The 17,778-nt window shown below is 54.1% G+C and overlaps 1 protein-coding gene across 2 annotated transcripts; it reads left to right on the forward strand.

Moving 5' to 3' along the window:
- The first annotated feature begins 9,158 nt into the window (after window positions 1–9,158).
- On the forward strand, window positions 9,159–17,756 carry SMARCD2 (SWI/SNF related BAF chromatin remodeling complex subunit D2). Of its 2 annotated transcripts, none has more exons than XM_002719478.5 (13): window positions 9,159–9,602; window positions 13,474–13,658; window positions 13,844–13,886; window positions 13,980–14,102; window positions 14,784–14,939; window positions 15,286–15,381; window positions 15,499–15,600; window positions 15,723–15,884; window positions 16,013–16,110; window positions 16,266–16,401; window positions 16,575–16,697; window positions 16,811–16,912; window positions 16,985–17,756. In XM_002719478.5, exons 1-13 carry the CDS (start codon window positions 9,384–9,386, stop codon window positions 17,036–17,038), a joined length of 1,599 nt encoding a protein of 532 aa, XP_002719524.1. In that variant the 5' UTR covers window positions 9,159–9,383; the 3' UTR covers window positions 17,039–17,756. The 2 variants fall into 2 exon arrangements, with proteins under 2 accessions (XP_002719524.1, XP_069916592.1); XM_070060491.1 differs by lacking the exon at window positions 9,159–9,602 and adding an exon at window positions 9,991–10,416.
- Window positions 17,757–17,778: the final 22 nt, after the last annotated feature.

Below are 17,778 nucleotides of genomic sequence, written 5' to 3' on the forward strand. Positions count from 1 at the left end.
CTCTCTGTCTCTGTCTCTGTCTCTCTCTCAATCTGCCTTTCAAATACATAAATTAAGTCTTTTAAAAAAAAAGGTGCTTGCCTAGGGAAGTGGAGAAATCATTCCTTCACATGGACATTGCTCTGTCCCAAGTGATCACGGTTGTGGGGCTGAGTTGTACAAGCAGCTGCTGTAAATGTGACAAAAGCAACAGCAGGCCCCGCTGGAGAGCCGCCCTTCTCTGTAGCTGCGTCTCTCTTATGATGCTTTCCTTGGTTGGTTTCTGGGCTCTGCAAATCTGCTCTTTCCTGGCCCTTCAAGACCTTCTATTCCTGACTTGATCTTCGTTCCTGGGGCTGTCAGTGCCTGGCTCAGGGTCCATGTATTGTTTACAGAGGCTCAATGATTTGTTAGGGTCGGTTTGATCTTAATCAGCATTAGAACAGACAGATGAAGGGCTCAATCAAGTGTCAGTACTGTGACTCAACCTAGGCTGGCCCATCCGAGTCAAGGTGAGGATAAGATCTGGGCTTAGCGAATAAACTAAGAAAATCCAGGAGGAGGGTGGCACACCAGTAAGTCCAAGAGAGTGAGGACGTAAAGCTCGAGGGTTTTGTAGCCAGAGGTAACGGTTACGGTTATGCTGGTGTTAACTCTCTGTCCTGATGGGTTAACTGCAGGCCAGGACTGACTTGGAACAGAGTTCTGGGGTGCAGAGTAAAGTTAACATTGATCAGTTATTTCCTCAGCGGGCATTGTTTCTGCTTAGAGTTCACAGTGGAGGGGTGTGTGGATGGAGACAAAATTCCAACCAAATAGCCACAGTTCAATAGGATGAATATTCTTAGAGAAACAGAGTGCTACAGCAAAAAGAAAAGAGCAATAAGTTGATGGTGGCAGTTGGAGGGTAGGGATAAGAAGTCATGGAAAATTCCAGAGGCAGTGACATTTGAGTTAACCTTGAAGGATAAACAGATCTCTTACATGGCAGACAACTTGGGGAGGACAATAGACTATTTAATAAATATGTATTGAGTGCCTAACGTTGTACCAAGTGTAGGTTCTAGGTAGTGGGGACACAGCGGCAAACGAGTCAAAGCCCCTGCCTTGAAGGAGCTTATATCCTAGTGATGTCATAGGCAGAAGGAACTATGCTACAAAAGGGATTGGTGCTGGCACCGTGGCTCAATAGGCTAATCCTCCACCTGCGGCGCCGGCACCCTGGGTTCTAGTCCCGGTCAGGGTGCCGGATTCTGTCCCGGTTGCCCCTCTTCCAGTCCAGCTCTCTGCTGTGGCCCGGGAGTGCAGTGGAGGATGGCCCAAGTCCTTAGGCCCTGCACCCGCATGGAAGACCAGGAGAAGCACCTGGCTCCTGGCTTCAGATCAGCGCGGTGCACCAGCCGCAGCGCGCCAGCCACAGCAGCCATTGGGGGGTGAACCAATGGAAAATGAAGACCTTTCTCTCTGTCTCTCTCTCTCTCTCACTGTCAACTCTGCCTGTCAAAAAAAAAAAAAAAAAAAAATGGGGGGGGGGAGATTGGCGTGTTCAGAGGAGGGTGAGTTCACATAGCCTGTTGATGGAAAAGATGGGCTGTTGGTGGGAAATTAAGCTAGAGAGGGAAGGTGAGAGCATATAATAGTCAGTGCTGAACCATTTATTTTTTAAAGATTTATTTATTTATTTTTAAGATTTTATTCATCCATTTGAGAGGCAGAGTTACAGACAGTGAGAGAGAGAGACAGAGAAAGGCCTTCCATCCGCTGGTTCATTCCCCTAATAGCGGCAATGGCCAGAGCTGGGCCAATCCGAGGCCAGGAGCTGGGAGCTTCTTCCAGTTCTCCCACATGGGTGCAGGAGCCCAAGCGCTTGGGCCTTCTTCCACTGCTCTCCTAGGCCATAGCAGAGAGCTGGGTAGGAAGAGGAGCAGCCAGGACTAGAACTGGCATCCATGTGGGATGCCGGCATCACAAGCCGGGGTTTAACCCACTATGCCACAGGGCTGGCCCCAGTGCTGAAACATTTAGACATGTAAGCCACTGGCTCTTACATGTTTTAGAGCTGTGGAACCCTTTCTTCAAAGGAAATCCTGCCTGGTTGTTCAATATATAAAACAATAAAAGCAGAGCTACTCGGTTGAAGCAGGGCTTGGGGAGCTCCTGGCTCTGCCCTCTCACCTCCTTCTCAACAATCTGTAAGTGCCCTGGAGGTGTTCCTGAGCCACTGGAAGGCCCATGGCTGGAGGTAACAGAGGGCATGCAAACATGGGTAGGATGTGATCAGACTTGCTGTCCTGGAACAAAACTGGGGAGGACAGAGCAAGATGGCCAGTTAGCAGAGATGCTGGCTGGGTAGGTTAAGGAAGAGATGCTTAGGACTTGACTGCAGGTGGGTAGGATGGATCCAAAAAAGATTCAGGAGGCAACACCCACAGAACATGATGACTATGGACTGGGTGGAAAAGGAGAGGGAAGAGTGAAAGATCATTTCGAGTGAGAGCAGAATGAACATCCTTAAGGCCTTCTCCATTCTTTGCTTTTGGTTGCAAGTGCCCCAGGTGTCTGGTTGGCTCATTCCACTTTCCTCGGCTGTCAGTTGCCTGCAAAACCAGTGTGAACATGTCAGCAAGGCAGCGTTGGCCCTTCGCCAACTTCTTTATGCCATTAACCAAGACAGACACCGGGGAGGAGGCAGACTGGGAGGACAATGAGACATTGATTTTGACCAGATGGGTTTAAATAACTTACGGAGCATCTAGCAGGGAGCTGGAAATGTGGATCTGGAGCTGAGGAGAGAGGTTGGGGGTTGGAGACAGAGATTTAAGGTCATTGGGAAAACAGGCGTAATTGAAGTAATGGAAGTAAATGAGTATGTCTGGGAAGATCAGGTATAAAAAAAAGTTAATGATAGAAACCCAGAGGACGAGGACATTTAGGAACAAGACCGTGAGAGAGGCTAAGACGGAGATCCCAGGGGGGCCCCTCCCCTTATGTCTCCTCTATGGCATTCATAAGTCAGGAGGGCACCTCTGGCGAGTCAGACCATAAAGCTGACCAGGTCTCTCCTTGCCAGGGAGAAGAACAAATGGTAAAGTCACACTCCAGACCTTGAGTCTGGCCCCGGAGCTGCTGCCTCCTCCCCTCTTCTGCCTTCTCCTGTTCCTCTTTCTTCTTCTCCTTTTCTCCCTCCTTTTTACACTTGACTTTTTGGAATGATTTTAGACTTATGAAAAAAATTGAGCAGATAGTTCCATATACTCCTCACCTCCCATCCATTTTTCTTATTATTAACACCTTTTCCCTGGTGTGGTCATTTATTACAATTAATGAACCAACATTTGATGCATTATTATTAGCTAATGCCCATAACCTACATTGATGTTTACTCTGTGTGTCATATAATTCCATGGATTTTGACAAATGCATAATGTCATGTAGTCCTGATTACTGTTTCATACAGAATTTTTACTGTCTTAAAAATGCCTGTACTTTACTCATTCATCTCTAGTCTCCAACCCCTGGCAACTGCCCATCTTCTTACCTTGTCTATAATTTTGCCTTTTATAAATCCTTTTGAAGGCTACAAAACAACATCTCACATGGATTATCTGACCAATCCTCTATTGTCAGACACTGCTGATATTACATAACTGAAGAAAAAGACTGGAATCATAACACCAAAGCCCTGGATCTACACAGCAGCAAGTCAGATTCTTCTGGCCTGGCACAGGATTCACTCGCCCATGTGCTCACACTTAGCTGTGTATACCGTCATTTCATTATCTTTGGGCAAAGGACACTCTTGGATGTTACTTGCTTAGAAACCAGAAGAAAACATCTGGTTGGAGAAACATCTGATGGAAGCACCCAAGCCGAGCTGTAAACATCATCTCTCAGTTTTTCCTTCCAGAAGAGCTTTTCCAAATTTCCAAGGGTTCTACTTGCCAACTCCTTGTCACGGCAGCACCAGAAGCAAATGAAACCCTTGAGGTTTCTCATGAGATTCTGCTCCAGAGGGCTGGGCTCCTAGGCCAAACCTTCTTCTTCTTCTTCTTCTTCTTTTTTTAAGATTTATTTTCCTGGGGCCGCTGCTGTGGCATAGCAGGTAAAACCATCACCTTCAGTGCCGGCATCCCATATGAGCACTCTGAGTCCCAGCTTCTTTACCTCCAATCCAGCTCTCTGATGTGGCCTGGGAAAGCAGTAGAAGATGGCCCAAGTCCTTGAGCCCCTGCACCCTCATGGGAGACCCAGAAGAAGCTCCTGGCTTCTGGCTTTGGATTGGCACAGCTCCAGCCATTGCAGCCATCTGGGGAGTGAACCAGCAGATGGAAAACATCTCTCTCTGCCTCTCCTTCTGTGTGTAATTCTGACTTTCAAGTAAATAAATAAATTAAAAAAATTAAATCTTAAAAAACATTTATTTATTTGAAAAGCACAGTTATAGAGACAGAGACAGAGATATAGACAGAGACAGAGAAAGATCTTTCCTCCATGGTTCACTCCCCAAATGGCCACAATGGCTGGGTCTGGGCCAGGCCAAAAAGAGCCTGGATTTCTATCTGGGTCTCCCACATGGGTTACAGGGACCCAAGCACTCAGGCCATCCTCCACTGCCTTCCCAGGCACATTAGCAGGGGGCTGGATTGGAAGTGAAGCAGCTAAGACTTGAACCAGTGCTCCTAGGGGATGTTGGCATCAGGTGGCAGCTTAACCTGCTGTACCACAACACTGGCCCATTTCTTATATGCTAGTTTCTTCTCCCACTCTTGGAAATATCTACTCTTTGGGCACTTTACCTGCTAGACTATTGACTCTGAAAATATGTGTGAGAATTGTGACCATGATATGCACACACAAGACGAGCTCTCATACGCTTGATTCAGCAACACTGATTCTGATTGTCGTCACCCTGTACTGCTTCATGCCTTTGAGTCATCTTTGCCTAACTCACACAAAACTCTCTCCAACAAGTCCTCATTAATCCCTCTTCTTCATTAAAGGTTTCTTGTATTTCCCAGTATTACTTAGTGAGTACTTTTATCTTAGCAGTTGTCATGTGGGGAAATGATCTACTTACGTACTTACCTTCTTTTCTAGCATATGTCAGGGATTTGGTACATACAACGGGCTCAATAAATTTTTCCAGAATGTGGAGAAGAGAGCAGGCTAGTGGTTAAGATGCTGCTTAGGGTGCCCTTGTCCCATGTTGAAGTACCTGGGTTTCACACCTGTCCCTGGCTCCTAACTGCAGCTTACTGCTAACATACAGGCAGCACTGATGGCTCAAATGATTGAGTTCCTGCCCACCCCCCACCCCCATGTGGGAGAACTGGATTGAGTTCCCATCTCCTGGCTTCAGACTGGCTCAGCCCCAGCTGTTGCAGACATTTAGGGAGTGAACTAGTACATAAGAGCTCCCGCCCCCAATCTCTCTGCCTCTCAAATAAATATACACATATTATATATCAATTGTGTTGTATTCATATATAATGCTGAGAATAGTGTCTACAGGTTTGCCCAGCGCTTCTGCTACTGTGACTAGGCAATGCCTGGGCCTATGGCCTCCCACTACGTCCACATGGGAGTCGGATGCTTGAACTGCCTGGATGCTCCGGCTGGCACAAGCTCCTGGTCCAGTCGCAGAGAGCCGCAACTTGGTAAAGCGTTCGCACCATAATCTGGCTACCCACATTGCTTCTCCTGAAATTACAACCTCCTAAGGGACACCCACAGCGAGATGAGCCTTTGCTGGCCTACCTGAGGGTGAGCACTGAGCTGTTTTCCTCCCACGACCTTGCTCTTGTGGACTCTTTGAGCACTGTTTTCCCACTGAGCAGCCGGATGGGGAACCACAGAGCAGTGCTTGGAATTGGCCCTTTGACTCTGGTTGTATTAAATACTTTATTATTAATAGTTTGTTAAATTAAAAAATTTAGTTCCATCCTGTTTCTCTGAGCATCTCTAGAGGTAGCCGTGTCCAGAGGTTGCAGGAAGTCCCTCTCTGGACTGTCAGGGTGGCACCATGGAAGGTCTCAGTAAAAGTTGCTGAATGAAATCCCTGAAAAGTGGGCACTGAGTATCAAAGAGGAAGGGAGGAGAAAAAAAGGCATTCCAGGCTGAGGGAGCAAGGGCGTGGGAATGCTGCCTCCATGACACTGGGTCCTGTAGTTGGCCACACCGTTAAGTCCCAAGAGGACTGCAGTAGGAGTGCCGTCTCCTCCCCTTGTTCCCACATCTATTTTCTATGGCCAGCTCATTTCACAAGGTCCCGGATTGTTCTGAAGTGAAACATCAGGTCCCATTTGCCTACTGCGTGACTACCAATAGCATCTCGCTGATTAGTCAGGACCTGCCTACCAACCTCTTTTTCTCTGAGTCTCCATGAAACTTGCTTTTTCAGTTTGAACATTATTTCTTTGCAAGTAATAACAGACCAGACACACAACTACCAACAAACTGATAAAGAATGGTTAAATTCCTGAATCGTAGATTCTAGAGCCGGACTGGAACCAGACTAGAATCCTAGTGCCATCATAGTGAGAGTGATCAAGTGGCTGAATCTCTCTGCCTTGATTTCTAAAATATAAGTAAATATAGTGTCTGCCTCATATGTGTTATGACAATTAAATGAGCTAACATGCTCAATAAATGTTAGCTATTAAATTTCTTTTTTCAGGGCTGACGCCATGGCTCACTTGGTTAATCCTCCACCTGCGGCACCAGCATCCCATATGGACACCGGGTTCTAGTCCCGGTTGCTCCTCTTCCAGTCCAGCTCTCTGCTGTGGCCCGGGGAGCCAGTGGAGGATGACCCAAGTCCTTGGGCCCTGCACCCACATGAGAGACCAGGAGGAAGCATCTGGCTCCTGGCTTTGGATCAGCGCAGCACCAGCCATAGCAGCCATTTGGGGGGTATTTTACCATATCAACTCACTATTGACATTATCTGTCACTCTCCCACTACACTCAAGCATCATTTGTCCACACACATCTGTTGAGTAGATTATAACAATTATCAATAGAGACACAGTATATGTCCAAAATAATTGAAAACAGATACTCAAAGAAACACAGGTACACACATGTGCATAATAGCATTAGTCACAATAGCCAGGAAACAGATACAACTCTGATGTCTATCAATGGATAAACTAATTGTGGTATATACATAAAATGGGCTATTACTCAGCCATAAAAAGAAATGAAGCATTGCTACATGCTACAACATGGATGAACCTCAAAAACATAATGCTAAAGGAAGAAAGCCACAAGTTATGATTCCGTTTATATGAAATAGCCACAATAGATAACGCTATAGAGTCAGAATGAAGATTGGTGGATGCCAGGGATTGGGAGGAAGGAGCGAATAGGGAGCAGCTATTTAAATGGTATTCTTCTGGGGAAATAAAAATGTTTTAGAAGTAGACAGAGATGCTGGTTACACAACATTGTGAATGTAATGCCACTGAACTGTTCACTTTCAAATAGATAATTTTTACATGAATCTCACCTCAATAGAGAAAGTTTGTTCCTGCCTTCATAAAGTTTATATTTTTAGTGGGTGCACCAGATCAGACAATACGTCAGTACACACATAAAAAAGTAATTACATAGCTGGTGGGAAGTAAAGTAAGGGGAGAGAGAAGAAAAGTTAAGGAAGAGCTGGGAGCATAGAGCATCTGAGAAGGGAAGGGGCCTGGCGGTTTGAGAAACTGCAGGGCTACCAGCTGGCTGGCACTTAACCAATGGCAGTGATTTAAAATGAGCCGCCCAAGGAGGAAGCTGTAAGCCGGTTCTTCGGAGCCTTACGTATCCTGGGAGGGAGTACGGCATTCAATTTAAGGGCACTGGGGACCTGGGGAGTTTTAAGTAACAGATTAATGCGACCTGATTATATTTAACAATGTTTTTAAATGCACTTAATAGTTATTTCTTTTCTACAGTAGTTCTCATCAAGGGGTATTAGAATTACCTAACTTATTTTTAAAATGCAACGCTGGAGGTCATTGGTTTGGAGGTATGGCTGGCAGGGATATTTTGGAATGGCCACCACTTCCTCAAGAACTACCGCTGGTCTGGAAGCTTCAGAGTTGGAGGGGACATTCGCTGCCTTATCACGAAGCCTTGCTGGGGTAGAAAGGGGCATGGTTTGATGGCTGTAACTGTCACAGTTGCAGGGGTCTGTCCCCATACTGACAGGTGGCCAACTTTTAGGGAGGAAGAGGAGAGGGATCTTAGATGCAGGAAAGCAGAGCAGCAGGGCTTGTCACCTAAGGAATGCTACAGAGGTACGAGTGGGAACTAATTTCTAACAGAGGGTTGGAGGACTGCCGCGGCCCCAGTGAGCCATAATCTGCATTTATAATGAGAGCCCGGGTGTGCTGTATGCTCATTAAAGTCTAAGCACTGGTCTATGTCCTGGGGAGACCCCACATGAGGGTGGGGGGCGGGTTAGGAACCTGGCACAGCTGAAGCGTTTATTTGGAATACCTTCTGATACAGGTCAGTAGTACCGAACGTTTGAAGATAAAGTGCTATAAATACTGGAGACAGAACTTGTTTAACTGGGGGGTGGGGGGGCGCTTCTCAGGGCAAATTTCCTTCGCCGAGAACCATTTCCTGTGGAGTCAAGTACCAGGCTTCTTTAAAATGAGACAGAGCCATGTTAAAAATGTGCGATAAGAACCGGGCGCTAGGCCAAGTCAACGGTTCACACAGCTGGCCTGGGCCTGGCGCCGTCCAGGTCAGAGGGCGGCCCCAGGCCGAGTCTTCAACGCTGAACTGTATAAAGACTCAACAGAAGTAGTTTGAGGGGGAGTAGCGGACTAATCCGCTTTAGTGGCTACACCCGAGCTAGCAGAGCCCAGGACCTCGCTGACCTTCGACTTCTGACCCCCCGCCTCACTCGGCACTTCCGTTCGCACTTCCGCTCCCGCCTCTCCGCGAAGGGCGGGCCCACGGGTTGTGGGCGGTACCCTAGGCCGGCGGTTAGGGGCGGTGCCTGCTAGGGGTGCGTCTCGCGAGGGCGGGATTTGAGGAGGCAGTCTCGCATTGGACTGCGAGGGAGGGGCGGGGCCGAGTGCTGCCTGGGTGGGGCGGGGCCGGGAGTTAGTCGCCGCCTTTGGGTAACCGGACTCTGGTGGCCAAACCTCCCGAGGCCGGGGGCGGCAGGCGGGCCCGCAGCCTATCCCGGATCCGGAATCTCCCGGGCCAGGAGCGGAATCGGGGTCGGCCCTGGCCCAGACCAGGCCAGAAAGGAACTCGCGAACTTGGATTAGGAAATCCCGGATCCCGGATCCACAAAGCCCGGAACCCGGAATTAGGATCGGAAAGTCCCGGATCGCGGAGCGCAGCGCGCGGAGCGGACTCGACGCGGAGCCCGGAGGCCGGGACGGGACGGAGCGATGTCGGGCCGTGGCGCGGGCGGGTTCCCGCTGCCCCCGCTGAGCCCTGGCGGCGGCGGCGCCGTGGCAGCCGCCCTGGGAGCGCCGCCTCCCCCGGCGGGACCCGGCATGCTGCCGGGCCCGGCGCTCCGGGGCCCGGGGCCGGCTGGCGGCGTGGGGGGCCCTGGGGCCGCCGCCTTCCGCCCCATGGGCCCCGCGGGCCCCGCGGCGCAGTACCAGGTGAGGAGAGAGGAGCGAGGGCGCCTCGAGTGGGGCCCCTGGGGGAGCCCCCTGGACCGGGGGCGCAGGACTCTGCGGCAGGAGCTCGCTGGGGCCGGGGAGGGCCCGGCGGGGGCCCTCTGGCCGCGGCTCGGTTATGGCGGTGGCGGAGTGCGAGGGGGCTCCGAGGGCTTCCTTGGCGCGGGCGCTGCGAGTAACTGAGCGATGGAGTTGTGGGAGGCGGCGAACCGTGGCCGAGCAGCCCGTGTCCGGGGTTCCCGGGATGTGATGGGAAAGTTTCGGACAAGGCTCCCACCGCGCGACCGGGGTTACCCTGCGTTGGCCTTGGTCCTGTTCCAAGTCTGCCCTGTTTTTTCTCGTTGGGAACTGGCAGGGCTGGAGCATGTCTGAGATGGCTCCCAGCTGCTAAGGAGGCGGCAGGAGGCCTGGCTTCCCACCGCCAGGGAGGCTGAGGTTGGGGCCGGGGGAGTCCAGCCTGTGTGTGCAGGGGCAGACCCAGGAGCTTTTCACTGGATTTGACTCCGGGTTAGACCAGAGGCGGTGGCGAGCCGGCTGGAGGGAGGACCCAGCCCAGTGAGAGACCATCGCGCGCAGACCGTGTCCTGGGCTCTCTGCTTGGCGGCGTCCTGGTGGCGGGAGGTTGAGTGGAGGAGCCGGGCTGGGGCTGCAGGAGTTTGCTTCCCAGCGCTGTCCCGACGCCTGCGGGTTGACGTCCGAGAGAGGCTCACGTTGCAGCGCGAAAGGCCACCGAGAGGCAGAGCCGCGACGGTCCTTACGGCGGGCGTGTGAGCACTCGGTCTGGCCCTGCTGCGGGGTTGGTCTCCCGGTCCGTTATTTTAGGTTGCCCCAAATGCTTAGGAATTATACCTGTCTTTTTTTTTCCCCCTGCCCTCTCCGATTTACTTGGCCTCCGGGTTCTGACAACCCCGCATCCTAACCCATGCACCCTGCGTTTGCCGCTTGCTGGTCTCCCAAGGTCTCTTCCCTCATTGTGTCTCCCAGCCAGGGGTCCCAGAGGGTCCTCAGGGAGTGTCCTCCAGGACCCCCGAGCTCTCACATCCCCGGGCGATGCCTACTGGGGACAGTGAATTTTGTATTCCCTTATTCCCTCTCCTTCGTAAAAGAAAACAGGGTGAGGGTGTGTGCAGAGGGAGACCTGGTCCCAGGGGCCCCGCTGGGGCTCCTCCTCTCCTATCTTGCTCTACTCCCTAGGGGACTCCTGGACTCAGGGTGTGGCTGAGGGGTCCCTGCATCAGTTACTCCAGCCCTCGGGCCTGTTTGCTGAGACCTGGCCCGGGAACCTCTGGGCCTTTGGCCTTGGAGGGACCTGGAACAGACAATGCGGCCCTTGGGAAGAGTGCCCATGCCCCTGAGAGGATGGCAGTGGCCAGGCCTAGCTGCGTGGCTGTGGGCCACTAGGAGTGGCACTGAGGCTGGCTTTCCTGGCCACCACTTTGTCCTCCTCCCCTCCGGAGAGATGGGAAGGGGAACCTGGCCCCCCGGGCTGAGTCAGGTCCCGTTGTGTGACTTCAGGAGAAGGGACTTGAGGGTTCCTGTCTGTCAGCACTCGCAGAGGGAGCTAAGAGCAAGGAGTCGAGGCCCACGCCGGGCAGGTAGGGAGCCTGTGGAAGGAAGGGCTGTGATGCCCCCTCCCTCCAGAGGGGGCCTGGTGGTCACCGCCAGCAGAGAAGCTCAAGGCCAAACCTCGGGTGCTGGCTTTGCTCTAGAGAACTCAGGATGCCCCGCTGACACCCTGAGCAGCAGGGCCACAGCTCAGGGGCGGGGCACCGCGTGCTCACCTGGCGGCTCAGCAGAGGGGCCGGCCTTGGAACAGCTGGTGTGGGGGACGGGTGATGCGGTCACTGCACACTTTCGGGGTTCAGGGGGCCCCACCAGGCCTGCCTCACCCTGTTTCATGTCAGGAGTCAGGGAGGGTGAGAGTTTTGGGCTGTAGGTTGTAGGTCTTTTTTTAGAATTCCTGAGTTGTTTTTTGAAGGGGTTGGAATTACTGGTGCTTCAAAGCCCAGGTGTGGAGCTTGGCAAGGCTGAACTGGGACTCCAGCTGCGAAGCAGCCTTTCCCTGGGGCCCAGGGTGAGCCGGGGGCCCTGAGCCCGGCACGGGACCTGCTCCAGGTCCTGCCTGTGCGCCTTGTCCTTGTCCTGGGACTTCCTGTCTCCGGAGCACCTGCTCAGGAGGGCTAGGTGGTGGTGCAGGCTTGGTGAGCGCCCTAGTGAGTGGCTTTGTGGGGACCGCAGGGCCCTAGCTCGCCCCTGCAATTGCTGCTTGCTCCCTTGTCTCAGGCACTGGAAAAAAAAAAGTTGCAGTCTGGGACATGTGTGGGGCCTGGGCTTACAGCTGCGGCCACATTGAGTGCTGCCCCCTCCCCCCCCATCTCTGGCTGTGGCTCATTAAAGCGGAGAAGTAGGTTGTCTTGCTTTCAACAGCTCTAATGAATCCCTTCCTGATGGAGCGAGGCTGCGGCAGGACTCCCGATCCCAGAGCCCCCCGCTCTGCTCTCACCTCTTGGTTCTCACTCCGCCCTTCCCCCCACAGCTCTGGGGTGTGTTCCTGTGCGTCTGGTCAAGTATCTGACCCTCTGTGCTGGGAACATGGGTTGCGGGCTGGAAGGAGAGGTTGGGGAGAATCGTCTCCACGATGCTGGCGTGGGGGAGGGTCCTGTGATCTGGGGTGAGTCTCCACCCAGCCCAGCTCGGCTGGCTGGTTGTGCTCGTTGCATAATCTGGGCCCCGGGGCCAGCCCTGTGAAGCTGCCAGGGACAGTGTGTGCAAGGCAGAGCTGCCAAACAGGCCTTGCAGGCAGCAGCCGTGGAGAAGGGGGCTGGGGGCAGAGGTTACTCCCAGATGGGCGCCACAGAAATGTTGGGGAGCTGGGCTTGGGTGGGAAATCCTTCTGCAGACTCTGAAGCGGCTCTCTGCCACCCGGATTCCTGCTGCGGACGCTTTCTTGACTCTGACCCTTGCATCCAGGATAATCTCCCCATCCTCTAGCTTGGGATTGCTAGGGCTCAGATGAACTCGAGCCAGTCCTGGCTGCCAGGTAGTGCCTGGACCACAGATGCCAGCTGCTCTCACTCCCACAGGCGCCGCAGTTCCCCTTTCGGGTCTTCTGGCACCGGGGTGTGGGTGAGACAGTGGGGAGGCAAGAGAAGAGTCCAGTTCCCGGCTGTGGGTAGGGCCATATGGTGACCAGATGGTCTGCACGCTGTGCTGGAGGCCACCCCCACTGGCTGAGCCACGTCCAGTCCATCCTCCTGCAGTTGCTTACCCGGGGTGCTGCTGCCTCCTGGGTTTACCAGGCCCCCGGCTGCCTCTCTCCCTCGGTCACAGCACAGGCATTGGGGCTCTGCCTTGTCAACCTGCTTAGATCCAAGTATCTCCCTCAGCCTGGCTGTGCCACTGCCTCCAGACTTCCCGTGCCGTACTTGCACCCTGAGATGGGTTCAGACAAGGAAGGGGATGCTTAGTGGGATCCTCTGAGGGTCTCAAGTGTGCCTCAAAGCTGGCTGGTCCCGGGAGTGGGCATAGCATGCCAAGGCTAGAAGGTGGCTGTGGACCCAGGAAAGCTCCCTAGGCCCGTCCCTCTGTAAGCAGGGTTCTCCTCCCACCCCTGGGCTCATTTGCTAGCAGAGCTGCCAGGCGGGGGCGGGGTGGGGCGGGGCAGGGCAGGGCAGGGCAGGTGTGGTTTACGCCCTGCTCTCAGGCACCTGCTCTCCTTTGTTCTGGCACTCCAGCGGGGCTGTGTGTGCTGCTCAGGGCTGGGCTAGCAGGGTGGAGGATGGACGGCATGGGCTGCTGGCCCCGCAGTGCCCCGCCACTGACCTATGCGCCCCCACTGGCCCACTTCCCCCAGCGGCCTGGCATGTCACCAGGGAGCCGGATGCCCATGGCTGGCTTACAGGTGGGACCCCCTGCTGGCTCCCCGTTTGGCACAGCGGCTCCACTGCGACCCGGCATGCCACCCACCATGATGGATCCATTCCGAAAACGCCTGCTCGTGCCCCAGGCCCAGCCTCCGATGCCTGCCCAGCGCCGAGGGTAAGACCATCCATTTTTCTCTTCCTGGTTAGCCAGCTCTAGCGGTGGCTGAGGGCTTTCTAGGGATCTGATGTCTGAGGAGGATTCCTGGCTGTCTGGGGGAGGGTCCTGGGACCTGGAAGTGCCGATGGGGGTGAGTGTCTTCTGGACTCTTGACCCCTGAAATGGCTTTCTGTCCTCCCCAGGTTGAAGAGGAGGAAGATGGCAGATAAGGTTCTACCTCAGCGAGTGAGTGTGCCGACCCCAGCAGAGGGGAAGGAGGGCGGAAAGAGCCAGAGCTGTGGCTGAAGCAGGCTGATGCATTCCTTTCCCTCCCTCCAGATCCGGGAGCTCGTCCCAGAGTCTCAGGCATACATGGATCTCCTGGCCTTTGAGCGGAAGCTGGACCAGACCATTGCTCGAAAGCGCATGGAGATCCAGGAGGCCATCAAGAAGCCTCTGACAGTACGTGCGGTTCCGCCCTTCCCGGGGCCGGCTTTCCAGGGCCGAGCCAGGGTCTGTGTTAGGCCTACAGCAGGTTTCTGAAGTGCAGGATGCAGCCCGTTAGTAGAGCATGAACTCGTGTGCTGGGGGCCAGCTTGTTTTTAATGGATATGAAATAGAAAAGTATAGAAGTACTTCCGTAACAGTGAAGGTGGTATTTCATGCCACTCGGAGATTTCTGTGTCTGAGTTCTGGGTCGTGGTTTAAAATGTCAGTCTCACGGATAGTGGTCAAAAGCTTGAAAGCTGCTGGCCGGGAGGTTGGCTAAGTGTAGTTCCCTTCCCTTCCATCCCTCGAGAGCCGCCAGACAGCCCTCCGCACGGTGAGGCCTCCCCACAGACTAGGATCTTTGGGGGCTAGGGTAGATGTTTGGGTTTCATTTAAAATAAGAGCCAGATGTGTCTGATTTACTTGCTAGTGCCCTGTACATCTGTCACACGACGACCTTACCGTGGTGGCCCTGTGGTCGATGCTTGTGTTTGCTCCACAACATCAAGGCCAGGACTGGCAGTTAACTACTGCTGATTCCCGGGGCCCACCAGTGCAGCCCACAGTGCTCAACGTGAACGCACTCGCAGGGAGGGTTGTGTAGTGTTTTTCCATCGTGCCGGTCCGCCTCTAGTTGATTGTCCTTCTCCTTAGCAAAAGCGAAAGCTTCGGATCTACATTTCCAACACATTCAGTCCCAGCAAAGCCGAAGGGGATAGTGGGGCAGCTGCTGGGACCCCTGGGGCAGCCCCCGCAGGAGACAAGGTGGCTTCCTGGGAACTCCGAGTGGAAGGAAAACTGCTGGATGATGTGAGTTGGGAAGGAGGCGTCTGGAAGGGAAGAGGCCTGTGGGAGGGTCAGGAGTGGTTCCAGACACCTGGGGTCTCCCAGGGAAGTCCTACCTGGGGGGAGGTGTGTGTGACTGTTAGAACACCTTCCCTGCAGATGGCAGTCGAGCGTCCTGAGAAGTCCCTTGTTGGCTGGCAGCAGGCCACAATCCAGTGCTTTCTCCCTGCCTGTCTTGACTGCTCCCCCTGGGGCTCCCGAGTCCTTAGTGCCCTGAGCTCCAGGCCGCAACAACTGCTCCTCCTTGTGCACTTAGCATAGTTTGTCAGAGAACCCAGCAGCACGCCCTCACGCTCTCTTCCATGCCCAGCCTAGCAAACAGAAGAGGAAGTTCTCTTCATTCTTTAAGAGCCTCGTCATCGAGTTGGACAAGGAGCTGTACGGGCCTGACAACCACCTGGTGGAGGTGAGAAGGAGCCTGGGGCTGGCACGCCAGCAGGGAAATGGCCTCGGTGCCTTTGGAGGACCAGGAGTTTATTCATGGTCACCCCTTATGCTCAGCCGCTTCCCTCCTCCCTGCCAGTGGCACCGGATGCCCACCACCCAGGAGACAGATGGCTTCCAGGTGAAACGGCCTGGAGACCTCAATGTGAAGTGCACCCTCCTGCTCATGCTGGATCATCAGGTGACAGAAGCCCGGAGTATGGCTGGGCCTTGGGGACTGGCATGGGAGGGGAGCAGGCGCTTCTGAGCCCTTCTTGTCCCTGCCCTGTTACAAGAACCACCCCCTCCCTCCCTCTTCTCCAGCCTCCCCAGTACAAATTGGACCCCCGACTGGCAAGGCTGCTAGGAGTGCACACGCAGACCAGGGCTGCCATCATGCAGGCCCTGTGGCTTTACATCAAACACAACCAGCTGCAGGATGGGCACGAGCGCGAGTACATCAACTGCAACCGTTACTTCCGCCAGGTTAGCCGGATGCTGCCATCCTGTTCTCAGCCCCTGCCCGGAGGCTGCTGCCCTGCAGCCCAGTGGTCCTAGAACCCGTCAAACCCTCAGGTATCACCAAGTCTTCGGGACTCTCTCCCCCTCTCCAGATCTTCAGTTGTGGCCGACTCCGTTTCTCTGAGATTCCCATGAAGTTGGCTGGGCTGCTGCAGCATCCAGATCCCATTGTTATCAACCACGTCATTAGGTAACTGGAAGGAGGGGGATGGGAAGCAGATTCACCTCTGCTTTCATCTGAAGCCACAGACGCTACGGGTTGGTTTCCTGCTCCCCAAGTGTGTGTATAGACTGGTGTGGCCCAGGGGGACAGCACAGACACCCCCTCCCTTTGTGTGCTCTCAGTGTGGACCCTAATGACCAGAAGAAGACGGCCTGTTATGACATAGATGTGGAAGTGGACGACCCACTGAAAGCCCAGATGAGCAATTTTCTGGCTTCTACCACCAATCAGCAGGAAATCGCATCCCTTGATGTCAAGGTGGGCCCTCCGCCTCCACAAGCTTGTGTGGCTCAGGTGCAGGCAGGCAGCTGTTGGCCTCTGTGCCTGCAGCACCTGCAGGATGGGCTCTCTGGTGCCGCCCTTCAACTTTAGGCCTGGGAACAGACCCCCAAAGCTGAGGGCCAGTCTGACACATGCACCCCTTTTCCCAGATCCATGAGACCATTGAGTCCATCAACCAGCTGAAAACCCAGAGGGACTTCATGCTCAGCTTTAGCACCGACCCCCAGGACTTCATCCAGGAGTGGCTCCGTTCCCAGCGCCGGGACCTCAAGGTGTAGTCCTCCTTCCTGAAGGGGAAGCCCCCATGATGGTCCCCCCCACCCCCACCCCCCAGTTCCAGGGGCAATCAGACCAATGTCATTGCTTTCCTCCTGGCTCTCGGCAGATCATCACTGATGTGATTGGCAATCCCGAGGAGGAGAGGCGAGCTGCTTTCTACCACCAGCCCTGGGCCCAGGAAGCAGTGGGGAGGCACATCTTTGCCAAGGTGAGGCACTGCCTGTTTGCCCTTCTCGGCTGTGAACAGCAGGGGCCTGAGCATGGTCTCCTCCTCCTCTAGGTGCAGCAGCGGCGGCAGGAACTGGAACAGGTGCTGGGAATCCGCTTGACCTAAACTGCTCAGGGATCGCTTCCTTCTTCCCCCCGGGAGCCTAGTAGGGGACCATCCACCGGGGCCTGGCTGGGGGGCGAGGGCTGTCTGTCACTCTACTCCCCAACTTTAGTTTCATAAATGTAGTGGTAGGATTCCTTGTTGCTTGGTTCCCAAAGCCTTATTCCTTACTTTCCATGTTGGCTTTAATTGGGTTCGCAGGATGTCTCCTCTGCCCCCTGCAGGCAGGCCTGGAGGCTGTGCTTTGTTTTGGAACCAAAGGCGCTGGGTTTGCATGTTTACAGGCCCCTCCCCAGGCGAGCGGGAGAGCTGGCTGGGGGAGCTGGGCAAGGAAGATGAGGGGCAGCCCAGACTCTTCCTAACCTCCTGAAACCAAAGTTCTTTGTCATTCCTAGAAGCCCAGCTGTGTTGCTGGTTTTTTCCTTTCCTTTGGGTATTTGCACTATTTGGGAGCAGGATTTTCTATGTGGGAGCCACTTATTTTGTACAGGCGTATGTCGGGATTTTTCAGGGAGCCCTGTTTGGTGCCTCCTTCCTTTCTTTCCTGAATCTATGCAAGCGGCTCCAGCCGCCATCATCTCCTAGGATGCCGGAGGGCGGGGCGGGCCCGCCAGGACCCTCTGCTGCCCTCTGGAGCTTGGTAGGGAGGGTGGGCCTAGGGTTTGGCAAGTGCCACTTCTGGCAGGTTTGGAAATTTCCAAATAAATCCTTTTGTTTATTGGTGGTGCCCAGACCTGGTCATT

The sequence above is a fragment of the Oryctolagus cuniculus genome, chromosome 17 (assembly GCF_964237555.1).
Source record: "Oryctolagus cuniculus chromosome 17, mOryCun1.1, whole genome shotgun sequence".
In the NCBI taxonomy this organism is placed as follows: domain Eukaryota; kingdom Metazoa; phylum Chordata; class Mammalia; order Lagomorpha; family Leporidae; genus Oryctolagus; species Oryctolagus cuniculus.

What these genes read in the sequence shown, in the direction of transcription:
- SMARCD2 (XM_002719478.5), top strand. Translation starts at nt 9,384, where the DNA reads ATGTCGGGCCGTGGCGCGGGCGGGTTCCCGCTGCCCCCGCTGAGCCCT. An exon ending in AAGGAAAACTGCTGGATGAT is followed by an intron (nt 14,940 to 15,285) that starts GTGAGTTGGGAA and finishes TTCCATGCCCAG; the next exon opens with CCTAGCAAACAGAAGAGGAA. An exon ending in GTTATCAACCACGTCATTAG is followed by an intron (nt 16,111 to 16,265) that starts GTAACTGGAAGG and finishes GTGTGCTCTCAG; the next exon opens with TGTGGACCCTAATGACCAGA.